Source organism: Entelurus aequoreus, linkage group LG07, assembly GCF_033978785.1.
Source record: "Entelurus aequoreus isolate RoL-2023_Sb linkage group LG07, RoL_Eaeq_v1.1, whole genome shotgun sequence".
Classification (NCBI taxonomy): domain Eukaryota; kingdom Metazoa; phylum Chordata; class Actinopteri; order Syngnathiformes; family Syngnathidae; genus Entelurus; species Entelurus aequoreus.
Window position 1 is genome coordinate 39,035,072 of NC_084737.1, and position 16,607 is coordinate 39,051,678.

General features: G+C 37.2%; 1 protein-coding gene across 1 annotated transcript in view; it reads right to left on the reverse strand.

Annotated features, from left to right (window-relative positions):
• Positions 1-16,607, reverse strand: part of cables2b (Cdk5 and Abl enzyme substrate 2b) — a 68,289-nt gene that overhangs the window by 17,605 nt on the left and 34,077 nt on the right. The window contains exon 2 of the mRNA XM_062053550.1: positions 12,505-12,600. Within this exon, the coding sequence (XP_061909534.1) occupies positions 12,505-12,600 (96 nt within the window). The remainder of the gene's footprint in view (positions 1-12,504; positions 12,601-16,607) is intronic.

Consider the following 16,607-nt stretch of genomic DNA (forward strand, 5'->3'; position numbering starts at 1 on the left):
TACCGGTAATTATATTTATATAGCGCTATTTTCTAGAGACCCAAAGCGCTTTACATTAAATTTTACATAAACCCATTATCTAAGTCAGGGGTAGGGAACCTATGGCTCTAGAGCCAGATGTGGCTCTTTTGATGACTGCATCTGGCTCTCAGATAAATCGTAGCTGTCATTGCTTAACACGATAAGTAATGAATAATTCCGCTGGTAATCACAGTGTTAAAAATAACCACGTATCAACCAGACTACAAAGCCATCAGCAAAACCATGCAGCACCAGAAGTCGCATTAATGGTAAGAAGTATTTTATTTATTATTGGTTAGCTTAAAAAAAACACTGTTATTAAAAATAATAAGAAACTTATTATACTCTAAAAATGTTGGTCTAACTTAAAAATGCACACATTTAGTTGTATTAAGTGTTAACATTTTTTATACGGCTCTTACGGAAATATATTTTAAAATATTTGGCTTTCGTGGCTCTCTCAGCCAAAAAGGTTCCCGACCCCTGATCTAAGTCCTTAAACTACATTTAAACCAGTGTGGGGGGCACTGGGAGCAGGAGGGTAAAGTGTCTTGCCCGAGGACACAACGGCATTGACTAGGAGGGCGGTAGTGGGGATTGAACCTGGAACCATCAAGTTGCTGGGACGGCCGCTGTACCCACCGAGCCACGCCGCCCCTAAAAACATTAACTTTTATTGCTTAACGACTGTCTTTAAGGGGGACCGAAGGTGATTTTCCTTTTGTTGCGGGGTAGACTAACAAATGCTGTTACTATGTTAGATACTCATGTTTAACAATGCAGAAGCGGCAACTCATAAGGTTCATGCATTTAGGCGTGAACTTGCACACAGTTTTGGAAGTCTCTGAACCACTGGGTTTTGGAGTATTTAAAAAAAAAAGTGATTTTTCTACACGTTTGTACATCACAATTGTTCGCCATCAACTCAATTTTATACAATTTTACGGCAGTTTATATATTTAATAGATTGTAAGGTTTCCTTTTGAGAAACCCTGAAATATTGCAAACATTTAAGTAAAACCAATTCTGGGCTCGTTCACGTAGCTTATATATATATATATATATATATATATATATATATATATATATATATATATATATATATATATATGTATTATATTGTGTTATTTCATTATATGTTAAAATTTTCCAGGTGACTGACATCATTGCTTTCTGAATGTTACAGAAAATATGAGAATGTTTGAGCTGCTGCGTGCTCTTCTTTTCATATATATTATAAGTCTCCAATTAGTCAAGATATTTACACAAAGTTTGGATTGTTGGGAAAGAAATCTTTTCTGTCGTCTTCATGTCCGTCCATCTTTGCCGCGTTGTTGTTTGAATGAACCACAGAACGTTAAACTCTGCATGCTCCATTAATGAGCCCATGCTCCGAGTTTTGCAGGTGGAGGTTTGTTGAGCGTCTCCATTGCTGCAATAGTGAAAACAAAACAGGAGCGGCAAGACACAAGGAAAGTAGGACAAAAACTGGATTTCCTGGCAAAAATGAGAAGTTTTGACAGATAAGCAGAGCAGACATTAGATGACGAGAAAGGCGTGGCGTGGCCGCATGAGCACCGCAGTGAAATTAGCTGAGCAGACCGGAGAACAATTATTTGTCAGATATCGAAACATATTTGCAGAGAATTATTGACAATGAGAGTAATTTTTTCTTAAATTAATTTATAAAAAAGGCTTCAATAAAAAGGGAACTTTTTTCATGCAGGGCAAAATGTCTGGTGCTTGAGCAGCAGTTATTACTATCTACTTAACTAATTACTATTATTTTTCAAATACTAAATACTGTTAAATGTGTATATATTGTGTCTTTTGATGTTGTTCTGTTATAAAAAAAAAAAAAAAAAGGCTAAAACCAAATATCAGGGCCAATAAACAGTGTACATTTTTAAAAGAAAAATGTATACTTTTGGAGAGGGGGGACATGGTTTCATATGTAATTTGGGAACACCTAAAAAAAATCACTTGCAGACATACTCGGAAAAAGGGTTATATATGTGACTGTGGCGCAAAATTTAGACCAAAGCATATTCAATACATATCATGTAGACCATAAGGGAGTGTGTTAAATGTAGATTGAAAGCATCAATAGTCCCCTTTAACAACAATGTTGGGGATGTTTTTCACCAAACTATATCCTCCCTATGAAGCAACATGATGCATCCTTTAAGCTTGTATAGCAGAAGTGAGTTTCCAATTGATTACCCAAAGATTGTGTCACATTACAGTAGCTATAGTAAACTGACTGAGCATTTAAATTGTTAATTCTGTGTAAATGATAAATGATAAATGGGTTATACATCGTTGTGCTTCTGTGCTGGAGACAGGCATGGATCTGTTTACTTCCTGAGTCGTTGACGCGTCATGTTGCCACGTGACTGTTTTTCTTTTTCTGTTTTTTCTTTTTTTTATTAAACCACAATATTATTTTGTACACATAGAAGATATATAAGAGTTTTATTGTTTGCTTTTTCTGTTTGGTATCCGAACCTAATTACGAAAATGGTGTGATGAATGGGAATTATTTAGGAAACAATTTTTTTTTGCATTTTGAATTTGTTCCATATTAAATATGTGATACTTACCACGCCTCATACATATATATATACAAATATATACATATATATATATATACATATATATACATATATATATATATATATACATATATATATATATATATATATACACATATATATATACATATACATATATATATATGTGTGTATATGTGTATATATATATATATATATATATACATATATATACATATATATATATATATATACATATATATATATATATATATATACACATATATATATACATATACATATATATATATGTGTGTATATGTGTATATATATATATATATATATATATATATATATATATATATATATATATATATATATATATATATATATATATATATATATATATATATATATATATATATATATATTAGGTTAATATTACTTCTTTAGTTTTTTACTTTTGCGATCGGATATTTAGAAGCTCTTGGGGGGAGGTTTTTGTTTTTTGTTTTTCCATGTTTATTTTATTGACTGCAGTGTGTGAGTGTATGTTTTGTGTGTGTGGATGAGAGGTTGTTTATGTGTTTGCTTGAATGGTCCAGTTGTTGTGTGCATGTTTGTGTTGTGTGTCTGTGGCCCACAGTCCTTGACCATATACCCTCTTCTCTTGTTTATGTTTCATGAACAGAGGAATTATTTATCTGACCATGATCACACACCCTCTTCTTCTTTTCATGACTCTGAAATAACTCTAAATGCATAGTTCTGATAGTGAATTTTCCTCTGAAATAGAGGAGAATGAAGACATGATAAACTCCCACAATTTGGAATCGATCAGTTTCTCAGACCACATCAACTACAAATCACAAAGATTTATGAGCGAAATGGATCCAGATAGAAATGCTCCTCAAAACACCAGCAATGATTGTTTATATTATACTGACGTCACATTTGATAAAACATTTATGCAAGATAATAACATATCTGTAGTACATTTTAATAGCAGGAGTCTATACTCTCATTTTGATGATATCCAGGACTATTTGAATCAATTCAAATCTCCATTTAATATTATAGGTGTTTCAGAGACATGGATGAATGAGAATACAAGTAATGAGTTTGAATTAAATGGGTATGAAATGTTTTGTACCAACCGTAAAAATAAGAGAGGAGGAGGTGTGGCTCTGTATGTGGACAAAAATATCAGCTGTAGTATTGTCAATGATATGTGTTTAGCTGTTGAGGAACTCTTCGAATGCGTCACTGTGGAATTATCATTTTCAAATAGGAAACACATTATTGTAAGCTGCGTTTATAGGACACCAGGATCCGACTTGAAAATATTTAATGAATGGATGGAAAAATTATTTAAGACAAACAAAAAATATATATAGTATGTGGTGACTTTAATATCAACCTTTTGAATCCTAATAAACACAAACACACAGCAGACTTTATTGACACCATGTTCTCCATGGGCTTATTCCCATTGATCACACGACCCACAAGAATCACAACACACAGCATCACACTTATTGACAACATATTTTGTAACATTGTAGAACAGACTGTAACTGGAGGCTTGTTAGTGAGTGACGTCAGTGATCATTTACCAGTGTTCATGGTGTACAATATTAACTGCAAAACATCCAAACCTGTAAATAGTGACTATTATCGAAGAACCACAACAGAACGATCATTAACAGCACTTAAGAATGACTTAGCGAAACAAAACTGGGATTCTGTTTTTCAAACGTCAGATATAAATGCAGCTTATAATTTATTTCATGACATTTTTTTCTCACTTTATGATACACACTGCCCCATCAAAAAATGCACTATAACTAACTCCACAAAAACTCCATGGATAACCAAAGGGCTTGCAAACGCTTGCAAAAAGAAAAATTATTTATATAGGACTTTTTTTAGGCATCAAACCATAAAAACAGAACAAAAGTACAAAACATATACAAATAAATTAACCAGCATATTAAGAGCAAGCAGAAAATAATACACCACCAAACTATTAATCCAAAAGAAAAATGATATAAAGGGAATTTGGAAGGTATTAAATACAATTATTGGGCATGGTTCAAACAGTCCTTGTTATCCAGAGCTTTTTGTTGAGAACGACCAAATCATAAGTGACAAGAAGATGATTACTGATGGCTTCAATATGTTTTTTGTTAATATTGGGCCTGAGCTGGCAAAAAAAATCCCAATAAATGATGAACAGCCCACAGAATTTATTGAAAAAAATACTTACTCGATGTTCCTTACTCCGACTGTTGAAAAGGAAGTATTGGAGGTTATTCAGAAAAGCAAGAACAAAACATCACGTGACATTTATGACCTCGACATGAGGACTGTCCGGAATGTAGCGGAAGAAATCATCAAACCATTCACACACATCTGCAATTTATCTTTTCAACTTGGACAATTTCCTTCACAAATGAAACTCTCAAAAGTCATCCCCATCTTCAAATCTGGAGACAAACACCACTTCACAAATTACCGGCCCGTCTCCCTTCTGCCACAGTTGTCAAAAATATTGGAAAAATTATTTGATAATAGACTTCGTGGCTTCATTGAAAAGCACAAATTATTATCTGATTGTTAATATGGGTTCCGTCAAAATAGGTCAACTTCATTAGCTTTAAGTGATTTAATAGAAAACATTACTAATGGTATCGAGAAGAATAAATTTGTTATAGGAATTTTTATTGACCTGCAAAAGGCTTTCGATACCATTGACCACCAGATTTTGGTAAATAAACTGGAAAACTATGGCATAAGGGGAGTGGCAGGGAAATGGCTGAAGAGCTACTTGAATGAGAGACAGCAGATTGTTCAGATCGACCAATATCAATCTACACTCATGAACATAACCTGTGGAGTCCCCCAGGGGTCGATACTAGGACCCACACTATTTATAATGTATATCAATGAAATATGTAAAGTATCAACACTGCTGGAGTTCATCCTCTTTGCTGACGATACAACCATTACATGTGCAGGTGACGACATGAAGCAACTTCTGGCCTCTGTAACTGAGGAGATGATAAAGTTAAAAGATTAAAGATTAAAGATTAAAGATTAAAGTACCAATGATTGTCACACACACTAGATGTGGTGAAATTTGTCCTCTGCATTTGTCCCATCCCCTTGGGGAGCAGTGGGCAGCAGCGGCGCCGCGCCCGGGAATCATTTTGGTGATTTAACCCCCAACTCCAAACTTGGTTTAATACCAACAAATTGTCTCTGAATGTAAAGAAGACCAAAATCATGCTCTTTAGCAATCGGAAAAGTAATATACCCATCAGGATTGTTATTGATGATACACCAATAGATTATGTTCAACAAAATTCATTCTTAGGAGTGGTAATAGATGAAAATATATCATGGAAGCCTCATATAAGTTACTTGAGGACAAAGGTTGCTAAATGTGTTGGATTGATGAGGAGATCATGTCATTTATTGAACACCAATGCTCTGCTGTTATTGTACCATTCATTTATTATGTCGTATTTAAATTATTGTGTTAAAGTCTGGGGAAATTGTTATAAATCCCATCTACAGCCTTTAGTCACTCTGCAGAAAAAGGCCATTAGGATTGTGTCCAATGTTCACTACAGACATCATTCAAATCCACTATTCGTGGAGTTAAAGCAATCACGATGTGATCAAATTTAAAACTGCTCAAATTATGTTTAGGGCATCCCAAAACTCTCTACCATCCAATATACAGAACCTATTCCAGGATAGAGATGCTCACCATAGGTACAGTCTAAGAGGAAACAACAAATTATATTTGCCTAAATTTAGAACAACTTTAAAGTCAATGTGCATTTCAGTGCGTGGAGTCAGTCTGTGGAACAACTTAGGGGAAGAGTTAAAAACGTGTTCTAACATGATTCAATTTAAAAGACTGTTTAAAAAAGAAGTACTGAAGAAGTACGAGGAGGAAAGAGAGTGATGCCCTCAGCACAGAGCGATGGGAGAGAGGTGTATGGTCAGAGAGTGTTTGGGCCTGTGTGTGTGTATGTGTGTGTGTGTGTGTGTGTGTGTGTGTGTGTGTGTGTGTGTGTGTGTGTGTGTGTGTGTGTGTGTGTGTGTGTGTGTGTGTGTGTGTGTGTGTGTGTGTGTGTGTGTGTTTTGTCTCGTCTTGTCTTGTATCAAAGTAACAGTGGTACTATTGTATTGTTAGTGTACAGGAGCTTTTCTTGTTTTTGTTTGTATAGTATTGTTCTTGTATTATATTGTTTATGTTAAATGTGGAATGAGTGAGAGGGGCTGGGATATTATAAGCATCTGCTTCATCCAACCCCTTTTCAAGCCTTGCATAAATGTCTCTGCCAAAATGTAAATGTTTTGTTGTACTGTGCAGGTTTGAAATAAATACTTCAATTCAATTCAAATACTTGTATAGCGCTTTTCTACCTTCAAGGTACTCAAAGCGCTTTGACAGTATTTCCACATTCACCCATTCACACAAACATTCACGCACTGATGGCGGGAGCTGCCATGCAAGGCGCTAACCAGCAGCCATCAGGAGCAAGGGTGAAGTGTCTTGCCCAAGGACACAACGGACGTGACTAGGGTGGTAGAAGGTGGGGATTGAACCCCAGTAACCAGCAACACTCCGATTGCTGGCACGGCCACTCTACCAACTTCGCCACGTCCCCGTGTACAATAAGTAAATGCTGTGAACCTTAATTTTTTTAAAGTGTCGGTTGTAAACTAAATAGAAGCATTCACATGTCTTAATCAATCACAAAGAAACAATTTGACAACATTTGGCGACATCCAATTAATTTTTGGTGTTGGTCTGGTGGCCCATCTCCCGGTTGGGGAGGAGAACTTGCCCCAAGTACCTCGGAGTCTTGTTCACGAGAGAGGGAAGTGTGGATCGTGAGATCGACAGGCGAATCAATGCGGCGTCTGCAATAATGCAGACACTGTATTGATCCGTTGTAGTAAAGAAAAAGCTGAGCCGGAAGACAAGGCTCTCAATTTACCGGCCGGTCTCCCATCCTCACCTATGGTCACGAGCTTTGGGTTATGACCGAAAGTACAAGATCACAGGTCCCCGGTTGGTCTGGGAACGCCTGGGGATCACCCGGGAGGAGCTGGACAAAGTGGCTGGGAAGAGGCAAGTCTGGGCTTCTCTGTTTAGGCTGCTGCCCCCGCGACTCGATCTCAGATAAGTGGAAGAAGATGGATGGATGGATGGATGGATGGATCCATCCATCCATCTTGCCTCTCCCCATCTTGCCTCACCCCAGCCTCTTCGTCCAGCTCTTCTCAGGGGATCCCGAGGCGTTCCCAGGCCAGCCGGGAGACAGTCTTCCCAACGTGTCCTGGGTCTTTCCCTGTAGCCTTCTATCGGTCGGGCGTGCCCTAAACACCTCCCTAGGGAGGCGTTCGGGTGGCATCCCGACCAGATGCCCGAACCACCTCAGCTGGCTCCTTTCCATGTGGAGGAGCAGCGGCTTTACTCTGAGCTCCTCCCGGATGACAGAGCTTCTCACCCTATCTCTAAGGGAGAGCCCCGCCACCCGGCAGAGGAAACTCATTTCGGCCGCTTGTACCCGTGGTCTTGTCCTTTCGGTCATAACCCAAAGCTCATGACCATAGACCTGAAGCCGCACACCGCTTGGCCTGTCGGTACCTGTCCGCTGCCTCCGGAGTCCTATGAGCCAAAAGAACCCGATAGGACTCTTTCTTCAGCTTGACGGCATCCCTCACCGCTGGTGTCCACCAACGGGTTCTAGGATTACCGCCACGACAGGCACCAACTACATTGCGGCCACAGCTCCAATCAGCCGCCGCGATAATAGAGATGCGGAACATGGTCCACTCAGACTCAATGTCCAGCACCTCCCTCGTGACATGTTCAAAGTTCTTACGGAGGTGGGAATTGAAACTCTCTCTGACAGGAGACTCTGCTAGACGTGTCTGGTTGCACGTTTTAATGGCATACAGAGAATTTAATACACACATTTTAATCAGCTGCATGACTAATTTCAAACAGTAATAAGGATTTTCACTGCTGATACATTATTGTTTTCACAATTCTGTGCCACTTCCAATGTTTTTCGTCTGCATATTCTCTTCACTTTGTGACTACGGAATGACAGCTCACCAACAACTGTTCCTCTGCTCGTTGTAAGAGCTATTTTAGAACAATCAGCCTATAGTCTATAATTATCGAACACGTAGTTCTGTTCCTCTGACTAGAGGTCTGATTTGTTCTCTCAACAAAGAAAGGACAAGAATAGAATACAGTAGAGAAAGAGTTAAGATGAACACAATGACACTAGTAGACAAACAACGGCTCAGATCTTCTGAAAATGACAAGAAGTTTAAAACAAAAAGAATACAGTATTAATATGTGGTCCTTATTGGAATATTGTCGGTATAGTTATTTAAGTCAAACAGGGAGAAGTTTATTTGCTTTACCCAACTTTGGTCTATAGTTGCTAATTACATTGGTGGGGTTTTCTTCGTTTTGTTTAATGTTCAGTCTGAGAAATTATTAGCAAAACAGCCTTTTGACTGCCTTTACTATCAACATATTTTAGATTATGATTAGAGCTGTCAACATTAACGCGCTAACACATGCGATTAATGAAAAATAACTACGGCGTTATCATAAATGAATGAAAATCAATCATAGTGTTTGCTTTGACTGCCACGAGTCGGCGCACATTGCACAGGCAGGGATCACGTCACACGACAGTGTGATGATAGAGCGGTGTGCTCTGCACCCGATTTTGCTTAAAAAAACCTCTGACCAAAGTTTAGAAAAACTGAGGTAATTAGTTGGTATTGCAGCAACAATTTTTTTTATCATTGACGCACATAAAGTTTAAAATACCATCTTAAAGCGAAACATGAACCTGAGGATGGTGCTGCTACATGCTACATCGACAGCAAACCGAGAACAACAAACTATGCTGGCTGACTTTACCACAGATAAGTTAAACAATGCCTTTTCTAAATGGAAAGCCACCGCTTGTAGGCTACTTAGCATCTGTAAAGACTAAGTCCTGCAAAATGTCGTTCATATCGCCAACTACCATCGTAGCACTGTCATCTGAAAAGGTAAATAAACTTGTTTGTTTTTAAGCAAATGGTTAAACTAAGGAAGAGTAAATGCAGATGTATATGGTGCACTATGTAAAGGTGTTTATGGGTGTGTTTACTACATTATCTATTAATATACTGTACATATGTACCTTGTCTGCTATATTAATGCAAAGACTTTCAAAATGTGCACTTCTTACTTTACTTATTGTCACCAAGTTTTCAGCAAATCAATGAATTGCAGTTCAGTAAAACATTATAAAAACTTTCCTATATGATGTTCTAACTACAAAATTGGATTTGTTTCCTAAGTAAATTTTATTTATGCAAGCAAATAAGTATGTATAAAAACAATTATTCTAAAAATAAAAAATAAAAAATACAACCTCAGAGGAAAATCTAATTTAAAACATTATATGCACGAAAACTTCAAACATTTAGTATCAGTATGTGGAATTGAATTATGGAATGGATTAAGCAAATAGGTCAAACAATGTACTAACATAATTCAGTTTAAGAGGTTGTTCAAACTAGTGTTTACAAAGTACAAGGAAGAAGAATCTTGATAAACATCTTAAACTTTGTTGAAAATGAGATATTCATCTCATTATGTGAATCATGACTGTCTTAACTATTAAGAGAAATGTTGTATTTCGAATTTATGGATGTAAATTGTGTTACAAGATGAGAACAGGAAGTGAAAAAAGGTGTTAGTGATTGCTATGAATTGGAAAAAGGGTAGGAATAAATAAGTTTTGTTTCTTTGTACTCCTTTTTGGACAAGTTGTAGAGAGAAATGAGAATATGTAAATTATATCATGTATCACATTGTATCTGTATACATGTTTGAAATAAACTCAACCATAACCAATATTAACATGTGATTAATCATGATTAATCACAGTTCAAAAGTGTGATTAATCTTATAATCTGATTATAAATATAATCACTTGACAGCCTTAATTATGATATTAGTTTATTTTGAATATGCATAGTGTGAGGTGTTCATTCATGTACAAATTATTACTCTTTAGCTTCTCTCCATGTTTCAGAAGTGCGGTTTGGAATTTCCTGTTTGCGAACTTCACGAATATGACTGTTGTGGGGTTGTTGTTCCTTCCATACAGAATGTTAGTATCAACATATGCGTGTTGTCTCAGAGTGTATTTGTGATAACAATTACACAGCTGTTTTTAAATAAGCTGCGATTGCAATGCTTTAAGTCTGCAAATTAATTTCGTACCAAATTGAAAAGAGAAGTTTGCCAGTACAAATTGCAATTAAGCCATATTTTCGAGGGTAATCGCAAATATGCTGTTATATGGATGCACACACGCGCTCAAACAAAAACACACCCACTTTTTTTGCCACATGACAGAGCGTTGATTGTGACGGAACAACAGCCTTTTGTACCATTATAACACTTCAGTTTGCATTGATTGAAGCAAGCTACAACAGACATAACAACAACACATAACTTCAACTACTTCAACTTTAACACCCCCCCCCCCCCCCCGCATCAGATCCTGACAACAATGCAATATGAAGTATAAACGATAAACCGTTAAATATTAAGAGTGTGTGAAAGTTCGACTCCTACCTTGTTTACTTCCCTGACAACCTCTCTAAGGTTTTGTAATCAATCAGAAATATCAAGCCGCTAAAATGCGCCAAACATGCGTAAGTGTGACAAGTGTTTTTTTCATATCACCCGTTGTGCACTGTAATGGATTTACATGTGTGTAATTTTAAATCATAAATCAATTTTATAATGTCACAATGTTCAATGAGCAGGAGGTGTCTTATGTGCGACCGTGTGTTGACTTTATTTTTTGTTAAAAGTAATTTACACCATGAGTAGGGAAAGTTGTTTGGATTGAGTCATATAAATTGATGCTGTGCTCTAGTCACTTTGAAATTAAATTTGTGGTCATTCACCATTGAGTACAAGAGTGCAGCAATATTACTCAAATTCAGTCAACAGGCAACAAAATTTAGACAAAATCACGCCGTGTGTCAATCTTCTTGTAAAACTTGTGATTTCTCGCGGGCCACACTGAAGACTCCGGAGGGCGGCATTTGTAGTTTTTGTAGTTTGAACACCCCTGGTCTAGGCAAATAATGGGCAATTATTTTGACACATAGGCACATGGGTTTAAAATTTTTTACTGAGGGTTGGACCATATATATATATAAACATAGACACAATATTTAAAGTTTTGAAATTAAGCAAACACACATCAAAATGCAACAAACCCGTGTTTGTTGCAGTTTGCAGCAGGCAGTAAAGGGTAAAAACACTTAATGTCCAATCATATATTACTTTTCTGCAAATTTAGTCATCAAAAGGTTGCTTCTGTGTCTCTGCACTGTACGCAGACCCCATCCACCCTGCTTTGTAACATTGACTTTTCCCACTGTTAAGTAATCCCTATAATTACCGTAATGACCTGTAACTCACCTAAAAGCGCAGACGCTCTCGCCTCAGAAACCATTGGGATAATGTCATTAATATATGATTTACAGTAATTTACATTGAAAATCATATTTCCCGCTGCAGCTTCAATGATAAAGGTTTGAAAAAAGTATTTCAAAATGTGGGTTGGGCGGGTTTTCTCCAGATCTTGTCTAGGTTTTAATCTATTCCTGGTTGTTCATCTATTTCAATCAATAACACACACTTGTATGCTGACACAAATGTAGCAAATGAACAACATTAAATACATTACTGTCTTGACAGTTTTAGGTTGATTGTAATATTTGAGGCAGCCTTAGGTAGCGTGTGTGTGTGTGTGTGTGTGTGTGTGTGTGTGTGCGTGTGCGTGTGTGTGTGTCTCACCTGCTACCCCTTGTGTCGTACTGTTTCATGTTTTTGATGAAGTGGATCTTCTTGGCGTGTCGAGGCTTAGGAGACCCGCCTGACAGATTACGAGTCCTAGAGTAAAATAAATGAACAAAGTTTCAGAATCCAGACCAATTATGAAAATAATTAAGTGCATAGCAAAAATCAACATACAATCAACATGCATATTTTCACTACACTAATCACCTGACATCATGGTCATTCAAACAAAAAAATTGGTTATGTTTGTTTTGTATTGCAAATTAATGAAATAATGCAAACACAACATTGCTGTGTCATTCTTATCTATGACTAAAAGTGACTGTCTGCTGAAGGTCAACGTGTCACATTTCATCAGGGCGTTAACCTTAAGGATTAAAACAGAACTCAACACAAAATCAGGCCAAAGAGATTGGCTTAATGACATCACAGCCATTATATAACTTTCGTGACATCAGCACAACACACAGACACACACACACACATGCACTGCATCTGTCACCGTTTTCTATAGCTGGCCAAGAGATTCCGCACCGCATGGCTTTTAAATAACAGTTACTCCGACTGCTAACTTTCTTAGCAGTCACTCCTCTCTTTGAGATATCTAAAAGTCTATTTAAGAGGATTCTATCTTTAGCGTTTACTATAACCCTTGTCCATGATGGAATTTTCTCAAACATACTATTTCCACGGAAATCCTCATTCCACAGGATGCTAAGGAATGTTCCACTTAGGTCACTATATAAATTTAAAAAAACATTTATTTTTCTAAGAACGCAAATCATTAGCCCATGCATGAGTGTTTTCGTTATACAACTGCAAAATATAATTTACTGTCAGTCAATAATGTTACAAAAGAAAGTAACCAGATATTAACAGTAAATTAGCAAGTAGATTAATAATAGTTTTGATGAAATAATACAACTGGAAATGACCCACTGTTATCGCATTCATCAGCAGCTAAATTAGGAGACTTAGTAACCTGTTTTGAAATGGTTGTACAGTATTATCATTTATCGTTATCGCAGGAGCCTGCAATATATATTGCAATAAAGATTTTAGATCATATCGCTCATCCCTAGTGAGCTACTATCAATTAAATTCAATACCACATTTAGCTTCAACAACCCAGTGTCAAGAACGCAGTCGTACATTCTCTGCTACAGTTACCAGATTACAAGTAATACAAAATCTACCGTCTCCTATCTACTACACATCTCCTGTGTGTGTGACACTGTGTGTCAACTATAAGGCCCTTTTTTCCACCACAGAAACATTTTCAGCATCCTTCTCATTTACCTGGGTGAATAAAGTTCCCCCTGTGTTTCCACCAAAAACTACAGGGGAAGATTTAGTTATTCAGGAATCTTTCAGAGTTTCTCCTAGCAAAGTGGGACTTTTCGAAACAATCCTGAACCTTTTCGGGGGCGGGCGATGTTGTTGAACGCTGATTGGTTGAACACCGTTGGGGGTGTTCCTAAAACTTATTGTTCAAACAGACGACCGCCATTGCGGAGTATGGGAGGGCAACTTGTTTATTTGTTATTTCTTGTGTATTTCTATTACAACAAACTTGACAAGAGAGAGATAGAAATATGAAAGGGTATTTCAACATGCACCAACTATTGTGAGGTATCTGTGTGGTGAAAAACGCTGATAAGTGGAACTATCTTACAGTGTTTTTACTCAGCTGTAGTCTTTAAACTCTATCTATGCAGTTTATTGTTGTTTATTATTTTTACAAACCTCATTTCGATACGCGAAACTACGAGAAGTGGGTGGGCTCTTTTAAACGTATTTATGGAGGAGTATGAAGCCAGACGCAAAGAAACCTTAGCTGCTTACTACTCTGACTTTGTTGAATAAATGTGAAATAAAGGAGGCAGTACACAAGTGGAACGAATGGCATTCATTATTAACTATTTATTTTATTATATGCTGTAAAAGTAGCCCGTGATACTCCATTTTTGTGGTTATTAGCCTTAACTCGATTCAACTGAATGCTAATGCTAACAAAACGCTAAAGCCGATGTGTTTGTGTTGTCGGTGTGAGATAAACACTGACATTTATTCTTTATATATTGTCATTTACAGCTGAAATAGAGCACAAGGAACTGCTTGACCCTCGTGAATTCATAATTTACTGAGAGGACAACTTTCTGACAATTGGTTATTACGGACAAAAGCCTGACTTTTTATGAACAATTTGGTACTTATTTATTTTCTTTAAATCATATCGTTTTGTATATTATTGCTTTGCATTTAATGTACCGTAATTTCCGGACTATAAGCCGCACCTGACTATAAGCCGCACCAGCTAAATTTAGGGGAAAATACAGATTGCTCCATATATAAGCCGCACCCGACTATAAGCCGCAGGGTTTTGATGTGTAATTAGCGTAGTATATAGGGGTTCCTGCTACCACGGAGGGGATTGTCGGGACAGAAATGACTGTTTGGGAACGCAAAGCGTCCCATTTATTAACTATAAATCTTTCAATCAAACTTTCACATCTTTGACATGGCGAACAGCATTCGTGCAGAGTACAAATAATACAACGGTGCAAAGTAATACAAAGTGCTCGCCTGTACGTTATCAAAATAACCAGCCTAACGGTATATGAAAAGTCAGTCTTTAATCATTGTGTCATCGTCTTCCTCCTGCGTACTAAAACCACCGAAATCCTCTTCGTCGGTGTCGGAGAAGAACAGGCCGTAAATAAGCCGCACCCTTGTATAAGCCGCAGGGACCAGAACGAGGGAAAAAAGTAGCGGCTTATAGTCCGGAAATTACGGTACTTACTTTTTAGTAAAAAACTGTGACCTAATATTGTCCGCTTATTTACATGGTATCAGTTTAGAAATATACTAAACCAGTCCTCCATATGTCATCAGCCTGATTTGTATAAACTTCCTTGAACTGTGAAATGCGGTGGAAACACAAACCACACACTTCTACAGGAACCAATAGTTCCAGAAATGTTGGTGGAAAAGGGCCTACAGACCAAATCTTTGACTTCTTGTAGATTGAGTACATTGAATTGGGTATCTTTTAGTCAATAAGGTTTTGGGTTTAACACAACTACAAGCAAATTTGCAAAGTTTGTTGAAAAGAGCCTACAATAAATTGTAAGGATGTTACATTTGACATCATCAACACAGTCCACCTTGTTATGGTGTCAGTGAGGTGATTTGGTGTCTGTATACTACTGAGAACCATTAAAATCTACTCTATCACAGATCAAGAGTCATACGGATATTCACATAAGTCTGGTTTGACTCTGGGAGTCATAAACAACAATAAATGTCAGAATGTGTGCTAGTTTCAGTCTAAATCTGTCCCTGTATCAGAGCAGCAGATCTGTAGCCACATTCTAATCAGCATGACAGACAGCCCTCTACCATGAGAACGCTTTTATTTCTCCAGAATGTTGTGGAAAGTTCTGTGGGAATGGAAACATCTCTGGGGCTTTTACTGAGGAGGTTGTTTAGATAAGGACACAAACTGAAAACATGTAGACAAATATCTAGGGTTGCATGATATATATTTTTTTCAAGTCCATACCAGTAATTTCCTGCTTCTCAAGACCGATATCGATAACTAATTTATATATATTTCTTTTTTATTTAGATGTAGTTTTTGAACACCTATAGACAAGAAAGACTCAAACAAAGGTGGATGTGAAAAACTGTACCTGTAGATTTGTCCTAATCAAATATCACTATTGTGGGACGGCCTGGCGAAGTTGGGAGAGTGGCCGTGCCAGCAATCGGAGGGTTGCTGGTTACTGGGGTTCAATCCCCACCTTCTACCATCCTAGTCACGTTCGTTGTGTCCTTGGGCAAGACACTTCACCCTTGCTCCTGATGGGTGCTGGTAGCGCCTTGCATGGCAGCTCCCTCCATCAGTGTGTGAATGTGTGTGTGAATGGGTGAATGTGGAAATACTGTCAAACGCTTTGAGTACCTTGAAGGTAGAAAAGCGCTATACAAGTATAACCCATTTATAATTTATCATTTATTATGGTAGGGCAAACAATACACGTCCATAAATCAGTAGTAAAGCTACTGATCTAATCTGATTTCTTGCCCATAAGTGA